At 35.8% G+C, this 20,698-nt stretch overlaps 1 protein-coding gene across 1 annotated transcript; it reads right to left on the minus strand.

The window, feature by feature from the left end:
• Nucleotides 1-71: 71 nt before the first annotated feature.
• LOC113073849 (ubiquitin carboxyl-terminal hydrolase 11-like) lies at nucleotides 72-17,858 on the minus strand. Its single transcript, XM_026246600.1, has 21 exons — nucleotides 17,657-17,858; nucleotides 16,846-16,955; nucleotides 15,913-16,043; nucleotides 15,686-15,803; nucleotides 14,687-14,832; nucleotides 14,370-14,431; nucleotides 10,974-11,070; nucleotides 10,714-10,887; nucleotides 10,378-10,536; nucleotides 9,575-9,799; nucleotides 8,791-8,874; nucleotides 8,525-8,619; nucleotides 7,530-7,736; nucleotides 6,919-7,019; nucleotides 6,001-6,468; nucleotides 5,698-5,768; nucleotides 4,647-4,759; nucleotides 4,336-4,485; nucleotides 3,512-3,627; nucleotides 3,329-3,417; nucleotides 72-2,406 (listed from the first exon to the last, which is right to left on the minus strand). Exons 1-21 carry the CDS (start codon nucleotides 17,764-17,766, stop codon nucleotides 2,242-2,244), a joined length of 2,991 nt encoding a protein of 996 aa, XP_026102385.1. The 5' UTR covers nucleotides 17,767-17,858; the 3' UTR covers nucleotides 72-2,241.
• Between the last annotated feature and the right edge of the window lie 2,840 nt (nucleotides 17,859-20,698).

Below are 20,698 nucleotides of genomic sequence, written 5' to 3' on the forward strand. Positions count from 1 at the left end.
AGTCATATGTACTCTTGAGTAAACACTTACAAAGCTCCAAGATCTAGATTGAAAATACTACATACTCAATATTCAAAACTCCAAAGCTTTTATTTGATAACTTATAATGTGTAATTTCTATACAAAAGATGCCCCCACAATGAAAAAAAATCACAAATATTAGAAATTTGGTGTGTTATACTGTGAAATGGGCTTTAGAAATCTGCGTAGCATTGACAGAAATAGACTATTTCTCAAACCAATTGAGTTGCTGTAATATTTCAGTTATTTACAGTTGACCATCTGATGGATTTCACTGAAATAATACAAGCATGATTGCAGGCCACACAGTAGCTCTGATAAACATGCTGCATTTAAGAAATTAGGCTGTACTGTCTGTGGCTTTCTGAAGCTGTTGATTCCAGCACTAGTAAAAGATCTCAGAAATAAATACTAGAATGAAGCCATTTAATTCCTGTAAAATAGTAAAAACTGAAGCTCTTTTTAAATGGATCATTGCATTCATTAAACCTTGTACAAAATGGAAGACTGCAGATGAGAAATAGATGAGTTCAAGCATTTGAGGAGCTGTTTTAGAAACAAACGGTCTATTTGTAAAGCAGATTACGAGAAATTTCAGCATCACAGGTTCGTAAATCTCACAAATGCAGTCAAGAACACAACGGGTCATTTTTAATTGACAAATTCTATCATTTTCATACTAGCAGAATTTTGGAATGCTAAATTGTGATGAAAATGTCAAAATGCTTCTTTTTCTAATGTAATAGAAAATAAATAATTCCATATTGTTTCCTTTGTTTTTGATGTCTTTTGTTCTGGGCAGGTTTTGTGAGATTCACCTGTGTTATATTAGAACATACTGAAGGTATACAGTGACATTTATATAAATGTCATTAGAGTGCGAGTGCGATAAACTCTGTCCATTAAAATCCAAGGATTGCAATAAAGCACTTCACTTAATGGGAAGTGCAATTGAAAAAGCATTTTCTAGAAGATCTTTACACAGCGGGCCAAATTAATTACAACACTGAGCAGCTGAGAAATGTTAATATGCAGTCAGAATAAACCGAGGGGAGTAGATTTCCCGTTGCCAAAGGAGCTACGCCTCCTTTTATTCAGAGGAAAAACCATGTAAATGGAAGCCAAATGTGTCCGATCTAACCTCGACTTTATAGTCAGCATTTATTCATATCAAAAGATGTGTATACAATTATATATTCAATCTATAATTAACAAAATAAAATGAAAGCTCCCACATTCCCAGCATCTGATCCAAATGATCAAAGATAATACAACATTTATGACGATACAAAAATACTGTACAGAGGTGCTTTAAAAATCATCCCGAAAAGAGCTCTATCCAGAAAGCACTTTGCTGAAATATTCTTATCGAGTTTGTTATAAACTGCACGCAATTAGTCAAAAAGAATATTTATATCTTGCTGTGCATTTCCTTTTTAATGAAGATAAAAAAGCTAATTCTCACTGGAAAACAGGCCTCCATTTGTGTCCCGCAACAGAGTGGCTTTTCCAAATCTCATGAGAGACGGAAAAAACAACCCATCACAAGAAAGAAAATAAAAATGGAAGACCTTTAGAATTATAATCTCTCACTCCACATTAGCATCTATCAATTCCGAAAATAAATAGTTCACGAGTGAGTGGACAGAAAGCTGTATCTCATTTACCTCCACCTATTTTTCCACCCACACCTTTTGACAAGATCTCAGAAATCTGAAGCACATGACAATCCCTGATATGAGAAAGCCCAACCGTCCCTGCTGAAAGCGCCCATGATGAACGTCGCTGCTGGAATAAACGGATTCATGATGCCAAACAGTGCAGCTGAAGGTTGTACGTTCAGATCAAACATCACCACAGTAAACAGCAGCTGAGCTAGCTCAGAAAAGCAAGCTTAGGAAAAAATAAAGAACACGTCGGTGACGATGAACTGTGGTGCAAACCTCATTCTCCGAATTCTCATCGTCACTGAAGCACGCCGCAGACAAATCAGTGCATGATCTCTGAATCCAACGATACCAGCCTAACCCGTTTCCTTGAGTTTGTCATACAGATAAAAAAACAACACATAAATCTACATTCCCACCCCATGATGCTCGTGCACCAGCCTGAGAGAGGTGCCCCTGCCTTGCACTTCCTGTCGGAGTCAGAGCAGAGGCGAAGCTTCAAGTTTCTGTTGATTATGAAGTTGAGAGGGAGAAAGAATGAAGTGGATAGAAATCAGTCCGTCTCCATGCTGACACAGGAAGAGGCTCCATCCATGCCATCTTGGGTCTGGGATGAGACGTGGTTCTCGGGCTGGCTGGAGGAGGGGACGGGTGGAGGGACGGTGGGCTGGCGGATCTTGTCTTGGCGCTGGTAGAACAGAAGGTAGACGGCGCTGGTCTACAGGAATAGACGGAGAGTAAACATTACAGACCTATTGTATTTAAACACCATTCAAAAGTTTGGCTTTAGCATGTTTTTTTATGTTTTTGAAAAGTATATCATGATTACCAAGGCTGCATTTATTTGATCAAATAAAATAAAAAATGTTTTATTATTAAATATTATTAAAATTTCAAATCACTGTTTTCTATTCAAATATATTTAAAAAAATAATTTATTCTTGTAATATTTTCAGCATCATTACTCCAGTCTTCAGTGTCACATGATCTTTCATAAATCATTCTTAAAAACAATTCTTATTAATATGAATTGGATGAATAGAAACAGTTTGTAACATTATAAATGTCTTACCTATCACTTTTAATAAATTGAATGCATCGTTGTGGAGTAAAAATACCCCATATTGTGCTTATTAAATAGTTTGACTTGTTTATAAGGTAAAATAATGTGTAGCCTGATAGCACTGTAAGTCACTTGAGATAAATGTGTCTACTAAATGCATAAATGTAAATGTTTAGATGTACTTTTGTAAATCTACTTAAGCACTATATAGTCAACTTATGAATTGTATTTTCAATGATATTATAGCCAACTCTTAAATTACGCCCTGACATCACATGATCTCAATCTGGCAACCACCATGAGTTCATGTAGAGTAAATCAACTCTACTCTACTGTTATGACCATTTCTTGTGGATATCATTTTAAACAGACCAGTTTTTTTGACACATGTGGCCCGGTCATTTCAGAGGATAAGAAAGTTATTGTATTTTGAGGAAAAACAAACATTTCATTTAAGAAGAACGTGCACTGGTGAGTCATACGCGGCAAGACCTAGGAAATGTAATAAAAACACATAATACGTCTATTTTGATTTCATGTTGATAATGCAAACCACAGAAAGGTGCATTCATCTCACCACTATTTGTTCCTCCCTTGCATAGGTCACCTTGCTGTCGTCAAAGTAATACCACTGACCATTGTCCTTGTTCTGGGCGTAACTGGTATCTAGAAGGGGGAAAAAGGAAAATGATTGTGCAATGTTTTTGTCACTAATCAAATGAGCATGCTGTTTAATGAAGGCTAAGAAACTGATGCATACAGTGTCCATCCCGGAGTCCGCCGAAGTGGTTGGACACAGAGATCAGGTCATATCTACAGGGAGGTTCAGTACTGTTCACGGTCTTCTTTAGGAGGAAACCTGAGAAGTCCAGATCCCTGCAGTCAGAGAGAGAGAGAGATGCTTTTCACCAGAGCAATAACAACATTTGAAACACATGAAAATCTAATAGAAAATGTAAAAATATAAAAGTTGCTCATCAATTTAAATATTTTAAGGATGTGAACGAACATTTATGACCCCATCACCATCACATCAAAAATAAAAGCATTTATAATTGCACAATACCTTTCAAAAAGATGTTTTCCTTCTTTTTTGAAAGACATTACTAATTTTATTCAGCAACGACACAAAAAACTGTTCCCAAATTACAGTAAAGATATTAAAATATTATAAAAGACCTCCTTTTCAAATAACTGCTGTTATATTTAATTTTCTATTTATTAAAAATTCTTGAAAAACTGTATCGTGGTATCCACAAAAATATTAAATTACACAACTGTTTTCAATAATAATCAGAAATGTTTCTTAAGCAGCAAATCAGCATATTAGACTGATTTCTGAAGGATCATGTGACACTGAAGACTGGAAATTCAGCTTTGATCACACACAAATTAAATGTTTTATATATTCAAATAGAAAACATTATATTAAATTGTAAGTATATTTCACTATATTACTGTTTTGCTTTACATTTGATAACATAAATATAACCTTGGTGAGCAAAATTTACTTCTTTCAAAAACATGTAAAAATGTTACCAACCCACATTTTTGAATCCTAGTGTATGTATGTCTTCATCTTACCGCAGGGGGAACTCCACGATGGTATCCAGTTTCTCTCGAGAGTATTTTGTGTAGGAGAAGCGCTTTAAATGGATGATGAGAACCTCAGGCAAAGACCACAGATCCAATTTCTTAGTAGCAAGCTGATGCTTTTTACATGTTGGACAATACCTACAGACCATATGAACAAACACCGAGTTATGTGTGCGGAGGAAGCAATCAGGCTCTTTAAATACAACAGTAATCATGAAACAGATGGTTATAGGTTTCTCTTTCTTCATGGTCATGAATAAAAAGAGTAGAATCTGTTATAGGTTTAAGTAGTAGATTACCAGGGGTTTTCCTCTTCCAGTGTTTCTACTGTGGTAAAGAGATCTATACATTCCTGCAGCTGCACTGTGATCTGCTGGTGAGGGACGTCCATGCTCTGATGCTTTATATATTTCTGCATACACATAAAAAACACGTTTGCAACAGAAATGCTGCAGTTTGCATAGCTCGAAAAAGACTCAAGGTTAGGTTTTGTAACAAAAGATGACAGAAATAATGGATTTTGATATGCATTCAATTAAAATTTATCAAATAAATACTGCATTTAAGCATATTTTGCACATTAAAAAGCTTTTAAAAAAATCACTGTGATAGCAGACCAGTGGTTCCTGTTTTTGTACATTTTAAAAGCATGTGTGTTTATATTTATGTACATGATAAACTCTGGTGCTGCGTTGGGTTGAGAGCCACGGTTTAAAAAAATACACCTGACAAAGAAAAGATGCAGCGCTGGTTTAAAACACTTGATATTTAGTAACATTTTTTATTTTACTGCACTGACATTATCGGATGAGAACAAAACTTTCACTGAATTTAAGCAGAATAATGAAAATATTGTCTTCTGTACAGCTGAATTGAATTAGTCTCATAATACAGTGCACCAATGATACTGTTATTTAACTGAACTGACACGATCTGGAAAATGACAGTAAGCCTTCTGAAGAGCTTCTTATAGCTAAATTGAACTTGTTTCACAATTGAGCTGCTTTACACCGTTACTGATCTGAATCAACACTGAACTGACCACACCTGAATAATGAATAATACAGTCTTTCTAAAAAAGCTTTACAGCAGGATTTGCATATTATCAATTCTGTTATTTTCCCTTGCTTTATGAAGTTGCTTTGAAACAATCTGTATTTTATAAAGCTCTACATAAGCGAAGGTGACCTAAATTGACTGCGGTTATGCAATACAGACGCATCACTGCATTAGGAGTAATACTTGACACAAAACTTCTAATGGAATAGACTGGATTGAGACTTATATGAGAGATTGCAATAATAGACAAAAAGCATTTTTAAGGATCAAAGAGTTCATTAGCAATCTTACCTCGGCTTCATTCTCATTGTAGTACTTCTTCTTCATGTCAGGGTCCCAGTCGATGGCGATGTATGGCTGAGCTAAACAGAAACAGTGAGTCACGCCATTAAGAGCAGGAACATTTCTACTTACGAACACTCAGAGTTAAAAGATACCATGTCTATGAAAAGATGCGAATTGAGCAGCTGGAGAGATAAAAGACACGCAATCTCAATTTGTTATGACCCTCACTTGTGCGCACATGACCCTGAAGTTGTACAAAGCATCAGAAGTGTCTGTAATAAACTGAGTTTCTCATTAGTATGTACTCACAGCTGAAGGAGAAGCCACCGTCCACCTCTCCCATCCCTCGCTCCGTGGTGCCATTAGAGTTCACCGCCTGAATGGTAAAGAGGGCTTTTTTCTGCTTCTCAGTGTAGCGCCGTCTTCCCGGAAGCTTCTTGTTTGCCTGAGCACAAGATGCGGCCTCCTCTTCTTCTTCCTCCTCGTCATCTTCGTCCTCTTCCTCCTTTGCCAAAGGCTCCACACCAGTACTTTGGTCCCCGTCGGTGGCATCTTGGGAGTTGGTGTCAGTGCTGCCGCATGCTGATTGGCCCTCCTCTGTACTGCTGCCCCGGTCCGGTTCGCTGCTCGACTCCTCCTCCTCAGCTCTCTCCTCCCCGTCGCTGCTCGGGCTGGCTTCTGATTGGCAGTTGTTCTGCTCTTCAGCATGGCCGCTTTCTTGAGTCTCCTCCTCTTTCTTGGATGGCCCTGCCTCCTCAGAGTCTTCCTCACCCTCATCTGTTCAGAAATGAACCATTGGTTGTACACACAATTATGGGGTCATTTCAAGATTTTGAAAGAAGTCTCTTATACTCATCAAAACTGCATCTATTTGATAAAAAAAGTAAAATAACAGTTATGTGAAATATTATTACACTTTAAAATAACAGTTTTTATTTAAACATATCTAAAAATGTAATTTATTCCTGTGAATTTTCAGCATCATTAGAAATGATTCTAATATGCTGATCTGCTATTCAAGAAACATTTTGTTAAGAAACTTTAAAAATTAATATTTTAGTGGAAACTGGTATGTTTATGGAAATTCTTTGATGAATAGAAAATAAAAAAGAACAGCATTTATTTGAAATAGAAATACTTTGTAAAATTCTAAATGGCTTTACCGTCACTTTTAGTGAATTTAATGCATCTTTGCAGAATAAAAGTATACATTTCCTTGATTCATACCATCACTAACTCCATTGGTTTGAGCCTTGTACAAATCTTCCTCATCTTCTTCTTCCTCCTCCTCTACTTCTTCTGAAGGGTCAAGGGGACGGACATATCGCCTGTGCAGGACACAATTATGACACATATGAATGGCAATCCAACTTTTAGCCATAAAAAAAAAAACTGATCATGACACATTTATGCACCCAAAAACCAGTGACCCTGAAATACAAATGCACAATAACAACATATTGAAGCAGTTAGTTACCAGATTTATACAAAGAAACTAATAATTCAATGCATCTACTGGCAATACAATATGTACAAATTGTTTTAATAATCAATACAATGCAGTAAAAAATGCATAAATAAAGGAAAAATACAAAGCATCTGTGTTCTGTATAATTTATGAATTTTGTTTCCAGGACTAATGGCATACATAGCAGCTAACAATTTTATAACCATATTAATATGACTATTTTGGTTTTATTGTAGAAATTATATCATAATGGTCATTGTATGCGTTAACCTTTTATAACTAAAAAATGTACAACGTATTAAAAACGAAACAATCCCAATATTTAATGAAAACTAGCTTGTTACAAACATGCATGACTGATTAGACTTACGCCAGTCTTTTGAGGATGAGCTGGTAGAGATCTTCCCGTGTGCACTGGGTGCGTGGCACAGACATCAGCAGCGGGTGACCGAACAGGGAGGTACCATAGTTGTTGCTTCCAGAGCCGTAATCTCTGTAATGGGAGCGTTCACGCATATAGATGGCCATAACCACCTCCTCACCATCCTTATCCACACAACCACTGCTCAGCTGATACCTGCGTCAACACATCACAAAACACATTTAGACTCAGCCGTTTGTCTCAAGATGCAGCTTTGATACATATTGTTCTCTTTTCTTAAAAGATGGTCTTGTAGCCCATTCTAGTCTTGTGCAGATCGACAATCTTGTCTCTCACATCATTTGGTAGCTCTTTGGGTCTTTCCCAATGGTGTGGTATTGTACAAGGATTGTGTGGACAGGTGTCTTATACACCTAACGAGCTGACATTAGGAGTAACTTCTTAAAGTAGATCAATGCTTAATTCACTTACTGAAATGCAAATACATTTCTAACCTTTATATGATGTGTTTTTTCAGGATTTTTTGGTTGGTATTCTGTCTCTATCTTTTAAAATAAACCTACCATAAAAATTACAGACCTTTCATTTCTTTGTAAGTGAGGAAACTTACACAATCAGCAGGGGATCAAATACATATTTCCCCCACTATGAATTATATTTTGAAAATAAACTGCATTATATGAAAAGAAATAAGAAAATCTTAAAGGCTTGAAAAAGTCAGACACTAACAATAACTGAAAAAAAAGAATATGTATATATAATTTTATACAAATATATATCATATCATAAATTACATTTATTATATAATATACAATATTTAAAGCTAAAGGCTTGGAAAACAATTAAAAAAAATATATAGATGGATTTTTATATAAATATACAATATTTAAAACTTAATGAACCAGGCTTTATAAAACCTGTATATTTGTGTGTTGGCATGTCTGTACGTTTAAAGCCGTTTACTCAGATTAGTTCTATCTTACACAAATATATCATCCCGGTCCAATATACAGCTTAAGGATTCGTCAGTCTGGTAAATCCTATAGAAGCGGTGATTGAAAACATCAGCCACAGCCATCTGTGAAGAGCAGATCATTTATTAGCCCAGAACAAATACAGCCTTTATCAGTAGTAAATCAAACTTATAATGGATACAAGGTCACAGCATCAACCAAACCAAGATTATAGCCAAAAGCCACTTGTAAACACAACTTGCCAGTGTTTTAGTAGTTAAAATGCTTGTTCGAACCTGGTTGGGAGGGACTCCTGTTGCCTGAGAGAGGGCAGTGCACAGGTCAATCACTCGGCCAGCTTTAGGTACAATCAGACGATACTGCAGAGGGAAGACAGACACAATTATCAGTCATCATGACGAATAAAACTCACAGTAAAGCACTGGTTTTACTGAATCCTTATTAAACTCTGTTCAACAGACTACTTGGCCCTAAGCAAAACTGGTTCTGATGACATCATCACACACCAGCAGCTGGCTTCCTGTTTACAAACCTGCAGTGCTACATCATTCACATCTGCCAAACTCATAGCATGGACTCGCTCATAATAAACATATATGTCATGCTGCACATATGCTGCTTTTCCTGCCAGAAGTGATGGAGCATTTTGGTATTTTATTTTTTATTTTTTTATTTTTTTAAGTATATGACTTAACTTCTTAAAGTGGATCAATACTTAATTCACTTACTGAAATGCAAATCAATTTCTAACCTTTATATGATGTGTCTTTTCTGGATTTTTTGGTTGGTATTCGGTCTTTATCTGTTTAAATAAACCTATCATAAAAATTACAGACCTTTCATTTCTTTATAACGGGGAACAGCAGGGGATCAAATAAATATTTCCCCCCCTATGAATTATATTTTGAAAATAAACTGTATTATATGAAAAGAAATCAAAAAATAATAAACATGTATGTCATGCTGCACATTTGCTGCTTTTCCTGCCAAAAGTGACGGAGCATTTTGGTATTTTTTATTTATTTTTCATTTTTTTTAAGTATATGACTTGATACAAACCTGGGTGGGTTTGGCCATGGGATCCAGCGATACATAGAACACCTCCATGACCCTCTCCTTACTAACAGGTAAGGGCACGCTCAAGTAGCAGAAGGGGTCGAAGGTCACAGAGACCTTGTTGCATTCGGGGCACACCAGCGTCGACTTAAACAACCCGTGGAATGTGTCGACGATGACCGAATCGTTCCGCCGCAAATGGTTGCGCCATGCTTCCTCAGCAACTTCCTGCAATACACAAATAGAAATGTGATTCCCATAGCAACACTTTGTTTTGATGTGGAGTTATAAACATTGTTACACTTAAAAGGTTGACCAATAGTGGATTTAACAGAGACTAAAGCTGGAAAAACTGGTAAAAAAAAGATAAAACAAAATAGTAATAAGCTTATTTATTATTATTATTATATGATGAATGAAAATTTTAAAAATGAAAAAGAACAAAATGTATTCAAAATAGAATTTTTTTGTAACAATATACACCACCAATCAAAAGTAAAAAAAAAAAAAAAAAAGTTTTTGTGCCAAAAAAAAGTTTTAATCCAACAATCCTGAAAACACTTACACAATTACTAATACTGACTAATTAACTTATTAACCATGGAAATGTAATTATGAAATAATAAAAATGTATTATTCCATAAAATAAAATAGTAAAAAATTAATTACTTTTATTTTCACATTTACTCTGTTTGGTTGTAAACAAGAGTGACAACAGCATTTAATAAATGAACTATCGATAAAGTGACACACGTGACACTGATAAATATGGTGTGTACTAGTGTGTGTGTGTGTGTAAAAGGTACCTGGTCAGGTCTTCCATCAGCATCCCTGAGTTCAATATACTCCTTCTTTTTGACCCTGTTGAGGTCTTCATGTAGACCGTCCAACAGGAAAGACAGCAGCTCCTGAGAGTCGTGTTGCTGGTAGCCCAGAAACTGTGATGCAAAGTGGCCAACCTTGGTCTGCAAAGACACACACACACAATGCTGCTTAATTTCTGTACTATTAATGGAGCAAAACTATTATGAATATTAGAATTCGAACCAGATTTGAAATGGACCAATTGATTTCAGCTCCACTGGTGTGGTTTTGCGCTACAAAATGGCAATGCATAGTGATGATCACTACAACTACGTTACCTTAAATACCCGAGGAACCACAGAATAGTGCCTGCCTGACCACATCTGTTTGATAACATCTGCGTAGGCTTCAGCAATTTCTCCCTTCATGCCCAGAGGGTTGGTGAAGTTCAGCTCCTCCAGATACGAGTTCCTCAGAAAATACTCAGTCAGTGGTGGCGTGTTACTCAGACACTGTGGGGGAAATGCACAATTCATTTCAAGAAAAGCCTTTTGTAGAAGTTATGTGACTGAGTGTTCAACAATCCATGACCTCTGACCTGTAAAGCCGAGTTCATGAAGCAGGTGTTGCCTAGGTTTGTGAGGCCACACACTCCAGGAGGCCCTCGATACGAGTCCTCGTCAGCAGAGTTCCGCCTAGAGACACAAAATTCCATATCAGTTCCAAATATCCAATAAAAGTGACTTTCAGAGCTCAGTGAGCTGCCCATCTAAACAGCATTTTTGGGCTAAGAAACTTACAGTGACTTACTAGTAGGTTTATAATGTTAGTAAAACCTTTTGCTGCACAACCAGTTATAATTTATATTCATACAACTATTTTCAATTTTTCTCTATTTGACAGTTAAAATGAGACATTTAGGGATAGGTTATCATTAAGAATTCAGTGTAACCGGCATTTGTTATTTTTTTAGCACTTTTGCAAACCATTCTTTTAAACCATATAATCCAGGACTATAAAATATATTATATTAATGTAAACTATAACACTGGCCAGCATGCATACAGTACAGTCACGTACAGCAATATTCACTATATACAAAACTTCACTGCATTATTACATTGTCACAAAGAAAACAAACAGCATGGGTAATTGTAATTCTATTACAGAACAAAATATATATTTATTATCGTCCAGCTCTATATAAAATGTTGGAAATATAAGTACATGCAAATTCATCTGCATAAATATAGTACACTCATGTAATGTGATGCATACTATACTTTTATTGTCACCAAATGTCACAAAACAACATTATTTCCCTAATCTGCTAAATGGGACTAGAAGACATTATGATATATTCACTGTGTTGCACAAGCTATGAAAATCCCTTCTAATACACAACATGGGTCTAAAATGACCCGAATTCATTTCCTATTCTATTTCATCTTTGAAATCAGTTAATTCCAGCATTAAATATTCCCTGATCTATAAATTCCATTATGCATGAATATTCAAAATATAATTTTATAATGACCACAAATTAATATTAGATTTTTTTTTCTAGGTTTTTTGTTACCACATCATGTTTACACACATGGGTCAAAAATGACCCATCTATCTAAGCATGATAAAACTAAACAATATTGACATTTTTTTTAATAATTATTTTAGCAGTTATTTAGACCAACCCATTTAACACTTGAAATATATTTATCTGTCGCTTTGTCGCACATAACATACATATATCACTGATGGCCGATAACACAGAAATTGAACTGTCTGTGGTGCAACTGTAGTGAATGGGACCGAATAGATGAAAATAAAACTAACAAAATAAAATCACACTCAAATTGCCATCTCAGTGCTTACATGCCTCACAAATGACAACTACAGGTTTGTGCTCCTTACAAAAAGGCCTCACACTGAACACCAGGGGCAGATCCTGCACCTCTTTCTCTTCGACTGACCCTTCTGTCGGATGCAAACCTGTGGCTGGGTTGTGATGGTGTTTTGTTTTTTTATCCCACATCTTCCCATTGACTCTGTAAATGTGGTTTTGAAGGTGGAGTGTGTCCTCCAAACACCTCTTTCTATGTGTAACGACAAGCTCCTTGCTAAATAGCTGTCATGCATTGGTCACACCACACACAATCAAGGTTGGTTTAGACAAGGGGTGGCCAACGTCTGCCCTGGAGAGCCACAGTCCTGCAGAGTTTTGCTTCAACCTTGATAAAAACCCAGCAGCTTGTTGTTTTCTAGTAACCTTTAGACCTTGAGTAGCTTGTTCAGGTGTGTTTGATTAGGGTTGGAGCTCAACTCTGCAGGACTGTGTGGATCTCCAGGACCAATGTAGGCACCGAAGGTGAACATCTAGCACACTGTACCACAGCACCATGGGACTACCTCTGTGTAGGTGCAAACCATTTTTACTAAATCTTTTGGACTGGGCCTGAGGACTCATCAGACATCAAATGAGTCTTCTTCATCTAGGAGACCTGGATTTACACCCACAACTCCAAACTGACCCCGCGGCACACAGTCTATGTCGCATCAGATATTTCATGCTCTGATTCAGGACTAAGAATTGCCTGATCTTCCTCATCATTCAGCATCTCTACAAACATTTCAGCCGTTAATCTTCTAGAATGTCTGGAATAAGCTATACTAACCAGCAGTTGATCATGTATATACTGATTATATATTGTCACTGTCAGACAAAAACCTTTTATGTACAAAACAATTACTTTTCAGGACCACAACACAGGCATAAAGGGTGACCAATTGTACGGATTTGACAAAAAAATTTAAAGGATGAAACATTGAGAAACGAGGTTTCTGCCTGACAGCAATGATATATCCTTGTATAAAATAATTTATTATTTTGACTCATTTTGTTGACTTAGCTAACATTTGCTAGTTAAAATAGAATATGCCAACAAAAAGCAAGATAATGGTATTGGACATGTTTCTCTTTCTCACTCGTAGATTTCAAGGTCAAGGCAACATTAACCCAACATTCAAACATTTTATCCAGTTATATTTCACAATACATAAAATATTTTCAGTGGTAATAAATTATAAAATAAGTCTAAATGCATCAATTATACAAAAGCAGCCATGCTGAGCTGTGAAATGTGGAGCAGGTGAATAGTTTTCTGCAGTAAATACGTTCCTACTTGCAAAAAATTACCAAATGTTTCTATTTTCGACTTGCGTGTGTAAAATTCATTTAGAAATACAACAACAGTGTTTGATGACAATGAAAAGACAAATAAACATAATTATTTGTGGAAATCAAAAACAAGATATTTAATGAATACCTGAAATAATAAATAATAAAATGCATTTTTTTCAGAGATTCAGCAAATAATCACTCATCCCTAACTGAAATAACACAGGAAATGAATACGGGTCATTTTAGAACCATGCTGTGCATTATAGGGGTAGTGACACAAAAACGATGCTGCTTTGAATGTGCTTTAATGTGCTTTCAAAAAGCACTATATGGATAAATTTATCTTGTCTATAATACAATGCTTTGTGACACTGTAATAGACAATCACATCATAAAGTTGTGAAAGTGCAGATCAAGTCATTTTGCAGCCAAGGGTTAATTAATGGTCTTTTGATTTGGGAAACTGAAAGATTTATAGTGCAAAAACCAAATATTCCTCATGATAAGACTCTTATAAAAACCTACTATAATGGTTTATTTTTTTATTGGACTGATTATTTTTGAAAGTTCATTTGAGTGATATCAAAGTTGATTTGTGCAACACTTATCACATTTGGCTTGCCATTTCTATGGGATATAAGCATTTAACCTACTACGACTAGCAACCAATGTAAATTAATGGGGCTGATAATGCATATGTGGTTGTTTGAGCATTTTGTGCTTTAGACTTGTGTCTTTTTTCATTTTCCTAAACAAAAACAGAAAGGAAACCTGCATTAATGCAAGAGAGAAGGAAGCTGGTGTCTTCATACTCACATGATCTGAGGCCTAGATGTGGGCCACGTACCATCCGCATTCCTGATCTCCATAATCACTGTCTGCAGAGTGAGCAGAGCATGTTAGGACACAGCACACACACACACACACACACACACACACACACACACACACACACACACACAAACACATGCAGGGTGGCCTATGATAGAGCATTCATTTAATAGTAACAAAGTTTGTCTATATGACAAACCTGCCAGGTGAGGTTGCAGGCAGTGCTTATAACAGTAAATGTCCCCAAGTGGTTACATAACATAACAGATAACCAGAGTTTAAATGGAAGGTGTGTATTTTACCATGCCGGAGCTGAGGCAGGTGTCTAGGACAGTCATGTTAAGGTTGCGTAGCCTCTCTGAGCTTGTATCTGTACTCCTCATCCACAGTCGGCTCTCAGCAGTCTCTGACACGTTAAAATCCTGCCGTATCTTTTGATGTATAGCGTCTATCAAACACAGATACACATGTGAGAGATTTACACACATACACGTAAACCTCAGATACACCAGGCTGCCAATATCCTGAGGGGTTTCAAACATCTGTTTACAAAACATAATTACATGCCAAAAATAAAAGAAGATCTGTGAGAACAATGTTCTGTAAATTAACTGGCAATCCAGAGTTTTTTTGAGCTTAATATTTGGTGTGCCAAAGAAGACATTTCAAGACATTTAAACAACTTAATGCTTTTCTTAATGCTTTTTCAAATAACAACAATCTATTTAATCAAGGAACCCATACGAAAAATATTAATGCACAATTCAAAAATATATAATAATAAATCAGTAACAAATCAGCATATTAAAATTCTTTTTTAAATGTGACATTGATCATCAATGGAATAAACTACATTTTAAAACATATTCGAATAGAAAACAGTTATTGTAAATGTTAATATTAATTCACAATATTACTGTTTTTGTTTTGTTAGTAAATAAATGCAGCCTCGAAGAACATAACAAACTTCTTTCAAAAAGTGTACTGACCCTAAACTTTTGAACGGCAGTGTATTCCATGAATTTGAACAGCGAACAGAACATACACATCATTAGAAGATCTTAACATCACAAACTGAGCTTAGCACAGAGAATGCAAACTTCAAAGATACATAGAGTTTACAGTGTTGCTGGAAAGAGGACCGAATTTATTTTTACTTATTTTGCGTTATTTAAAACAGAAGCCCTAGTGGCGATATTCATTGCAATGATTTTAAATGCAGAAAGCACTGTATCTTTAATAAGTCATTTTTAAGTGTCCAAATACTTTTCTTTTTCTATCCATCAACCGCCTGTACTCACGTATCTTGTCTGCTCGACTGAAGCTTGCAGATACAGTACTCTCCATGTTGCTGGAAAGACAGAGGTAGATCTCCACAGGGTAGACCTCTACTTTAACAGTGCTGGGAAGATCAACAACCTGCAAAGAGAAGAAGATGATTTCACATCATCCTCAAATAATGACAAACACCGCCGATTCTGAATTTAACATCTCATTTAATTTTAATAGAAAGAAAAGTTAACACTACCTTTCTCTCCAAAGGAGGTTGATCGTCCATCATGTCATACCATGACAAAAGTTTATGCCAGGCTTCTGCAGGGACCAGGACAAAGTCCTCATTCTCCGACAGCCTCTCTTTCAGATGATAGGAATCCAGATCTACAGAAAGCATACATAGTATTTCAAAACATCTTCTACCTCCACAATTATCGAAGGAATTGTTCACCAAAAAATTTACATTTGCTGAAAATTTTCAGTTCAAGATGTTGATGAGTTTTTTTCTTCATCAGAACAGATTTGGAGAAATGTAGCATTACATCACTTGCTTACCAATAGGTCCTCTGCAGTGAATGGGTGCCGTCAGAATGAGATTCCAAACAGCTGATAAAAACATAACAATGATCCACAAGTAATGCAAATAACTTCATTGCATCAATTAACATCTTGTAAAGCAAGATTTTTTTTAAGAAGCAAATTCTTCATTACAGTATTTTTAACTTTAAACCATTGTTTCCAATACAAGTCCTAAAATAAGTTCTAAGTCCTAAAAAAAGGCCTCTATACAATAACTATGGATTATAGACTCATATTAACATATGGATTTGTTTCTTACTAACATGTATCTTTTAACTTTACAAAATGTTAATTAGTGGACTTGATTTGTGTGGATTACTTGTGGATTATTGTGATGTTTTTATCAGCTGTTTGGACTCTCATTCTGACGGCACCCATTCACTGCAGAGGAACCGCTGGTGAGTAAATGACATAAAACTACATCTGTTTTGTTGAAGAAACAAACTTAATCTTGGATGGCTTGACGGCGAGTAACTTTTCAGCAATTTTTTTTTTTTTGTGAACTACTCCTTTAAGCGAACAGATCTGCAGAGAACAAGACATTAAATGGTTCATGGTGCTACTATGGCATATTGTGTATAACATCACACAGAATAGCAGAACTTACCTTCATAGAGCTCAGTGTTATCAATTTTCCCGGGATAGGAGGAAGAATTTTGGTCCCCGGCATGTACATACTCTTTCCACTGATCATACCATCTTTTATCCAACAAATACCTGCAATACAAACACATGCATCTTTCACATTCAATCCTGATTGGTTGTGTCAGTCCAGCATCATTTAATGAGCTTTAGGACAAATCTGTTTAATGTAAACTGTAAAGGGCGCCAGTGTCAGACATGGATTAAGACACCAACCACTTGTCATTTGACTTGAAGGACGAGAAGGAAATACAGCAGTTCTGTCTTTCCTGTCCGAGGAACAAACACAAACCGAAAGTAACTTTCCCATAACAGACTGACACACCTTCTAGAGATGGAAGTGAAACTTAAAACAACTGCATTAATGACTTGGACACCATAAAACTTAATCATGTTCACGTTTCCTTTATGAAAATTAAAAGAAGTTAAAGCGTTTAAAGCGGGTAAGTTAAGAGTTGATGGTGTTAGAATCTGGTAAGACAAGCAACCTGTCAAAACTTAATGATGCCAAGGAAGCTGTTAACCAGGAAACCCGATCTATAATTAGGCCTGAAAACTGACCTGTACGTTAGTTTCCTTCTTTAATTTGATATCTGAATCATTTAATTCTCTATCACATTGGCAAGGCTGCTATAAAACCCTTGAGAACCTGAAGACCCTCGAACCGCACAAGCTCTAGAGCGTTATAAGTTTGACAGAGTTCTGTCAATGATTTATGCGTGTTGTTGTTTATTGAATGTTTGTTTGTTTGTTATTAAGTCTGAAGTTTCTCTCACCAGCTGTCTCCGGCCCGTAGCTGCTGCTGGTTCAGTTTGTCGATCTCCCGCCACTGGGTCTCTAGTCCCGGTGGCTCCGTGGACGATCCGGTGCTGCTGTTCGCAGCCATAATCACTCAGAAAATCCGAAAAGCGCCGTTAAAGCCGCATAGACACAGCGGAATGTTTTGACGCAGGAAGTAGGAAGCGGTTAGAATGACAACTTCCGCCCTGCTAGGAACTCCAGGGAGTGGCGTACGACGAGAGGGCGTGTGTAAAGGAAGAAGCGTTTGATCAAATCTGCAAAATAAATCCAAAAAGATATGACCAGTATCTTCCCACTTTAACAAAATGCATCCTAAACATTTCATTTGATATTTGTTTTATTTAATCCTGCAATTTAATTCAGCAAAATTTGATTTTATTTATTTATACTACGTGTATATATACTGTTTACTTTCGTTATTATTAACCTATAAATAAAAATGTATGCATGGAATATTTTTCCATTTAATTTTTGCAACCGCTATTACTGAAACGTTTAACTATTATGTAATTATGTATTATGTATTATGTAAAATGTCCCATGAATCAGCTAAAACTGATAATGATTATGATGATGATTATTATTATTACATCAATATCTAAATATAATATTCCAACACTGGAAATTGGAAATATTTTCAGTGCAGCATGTTATGCATTACTATATACATTCAGCTAATATAGATACAATTAAATTTATACAATTATATTAAATTCAATTCAAATTAAATGTATGCATTTAGCAGACTCTTTTATCCAATGCGACTTACAGTGCATTCAGGCTAACATTTTTTTACCTAACATGTATATATTATATTTATTTATAAATTTATTTTAAAATATATACATTTTCGCAATTAATTATTTTTGTATTAATTAATTTTACTGTTAACTATTATTGTTGTAAAATGCTGAACATTTCCCCCATATATCAGCTAAAATGTATTTATAATAAATAATTAGTTGTAGGTTACAAATAATATTCAAACACTTAAACCTTTAAAATGGACATTTAAATAGACATTTACAGTGCTTCGTGTTATGCATTCAGCTATTACTTATAGAGATGAATAAAAAGCATTAAAATGACTTAATTTCTTCCTTCTTGTCATAAGAGAATGGGTGTTAGGCATAGACTGTATAAAAACAGGTGTTAGGTTATGCAAGTAACCTAAAGTTTTGGTTGTAGGTCCATGCAATCGGCACAAGATGGCAGTGTTTGACAAAAATACACAGACACTAGTGACTTGAATAACTTCAATTACCCAGAAATTGATTGATTTATTGATTAATAAAGGACCTTTTAACTAATCTGATTAATCTTGTAGTATATCATTTGAGTTTTCAGTGTGTGCACAAGCAATGTTGAAATTTGCCTTGAGGCCTAAGAGATTTTAATGTTCTTTATAAAAACAATGCAAACTAATAAATATAAGCTGACAAAGCACGTTCTAGAGGCTGCAGTGCTTGGAATTTAGTTCTTTTCTTCCTGGAAAAGGTGAGGGTAACAAAAATGGATACCTAGACAATACCATAATGGCTTTGAGAACACACATTCCCAAAGTCATTAATACGTTGAAAACATAATTTCAATTATTTTATTCTATTCCCTGGCACAAAAAGTTCATGTGGCCCCTGAATCTTGCAAATGTGTCATAGTCATAATTCCATATTTCTGACTGACAGCTGATTGATGTGTGAGCAGCTGATAATTTGGTGGTGAATGTTCACTCTGTCGAGCCTTTCAGTGTCTCTGTTGCAGCCCTGTGTTTAGAGTCCTATTGACCCATCATCAGATGTCATCATTTCTTCACCTCCAGCGCACACGTCTGTCAACTAGGTTTAGTGTTAAGGCGTACAGACTCTGAGTAAACTGTGCTGGCAATGGCCTAATGGTTCCTCCGTTGTCAACGTAGAGAAAAATAAATCATATGTTGTAAAAAAGAAAAATCTCCACCATCTTTACCGGCCCATTATGTGTTTTTCACCTACATACTGTCACACATGATTTGAGCACTTATGTAAATAGGGACAGAATGATTCTTTTTCGTACACATTAATATTTATACCTAAGTAAAGTGGTTTGTGCATTGCATATAACAATGCAATAGTAGTGCATGCAAAATAGATGAGAACTTGCAGCATTATGTGTTAGAATGCATTATAATAAGTGAATCTTTCTCTAGTGTTACAAGAAAGAACTGTACTGAGATCTGACTTGATATGCTTTCAAAGGAAGTTCACCCAGATAATCAAAAGCACAATTACAATGAATGGGAAGCTTTCAAGCTGCAAAAAGGATTCAAAAGCAACACAAAGGTATCATGAAACATTAAAGGACCCTATAATCTGGGGAAGTCGTGGCCTAATGGTTAGAGAGTTGGACTTGCAATCAAAGGGTTGTGAGTTCGAGTCTCGGGCCGGCAGGAATTGTGGGTGGGGGGAGTGCATGTACAGTTCTTTCTCCACCTTCAATACCATGACTTAGGTGCCCTTGACCAAGGCACCAAACCCCCAATTGCTCCCCGGGTGCTGCAGCATAAATAGCTGCCCACTGCTGTGTGTGTTTGTGTGTGTGTGTGTGTACACTTCAGATAGGTTAAATGCAGAAGATGAATTCTGAGTATGGGTCACCATACTTGGCTGAATGTCATATCACTTTTTGTGAGAACTGAATCAGTCTGATTTCATTAAGATTTCATGAAATAGATAAATTGCTTATGGATTCTCATTTTGCTTTCCATTAAAAATGAAATAAAATAAAATTACTGTAAGCAATTATACAATGTACATTTTAGGTAAATAATACAACTAAGCATATAGAAAACACATTATGAATGCTTAAAAAATGATATGAACAAAGAAAACAACAGGTCTTGATGTTATTAAAACATTTATTTTCTTTTTAGGCATGCGTGGAAAGCACACACGACCATATTTTATATATCTATTTTCTATGTATCAAACGTCTTGCCGTGGGGCTTTATTGAATGATTTTTGAGAACAGAAACACCGAAC

The sequence above is a fragment of the Carassius auratus genome, unplaced genomic scaffold (assembly GCF_003368295.1).
Source record: "Carassius auratus strain Wakin unplaced genomic scaffold, ASM336829v1 scaf_tig00013075, whole genome shotgun sequence".
NCBI lineage: Eukaryota > Metazoa > Chordata > Actinopteri > Cypriniformes > Cyprinidae > Carassius > Carassius auratus.

What these genes read in the sequence shown, in the direction of transcription:
- LOC113073849 (XM_026246600.1), bottom strand. Translation starts at nt 17,766, where the DNA reads ATGGCTGCGAACAGCAGCACCGGATCGTCCACGGAGCCACCGGGACTA. An exon ending in CAGGAGTCCCTCCCAACCAG is followed by an intron (nt 8,620 to 8,790) that starts GTTCGAACAAGC and finishes TGCTCTTCACAG; the next exon opens with ATGGCTGTGGCTGATGTTTT. An exon ending in ATCGTGGAGTTCCCCCTGCG is followed by an intron (nt 3,628 to 4,335) that starts GTAAGATGAAGA and finishes CTCTGACTGCAG; the next exon opens with GGATCTGGACTTCTCAGGTT.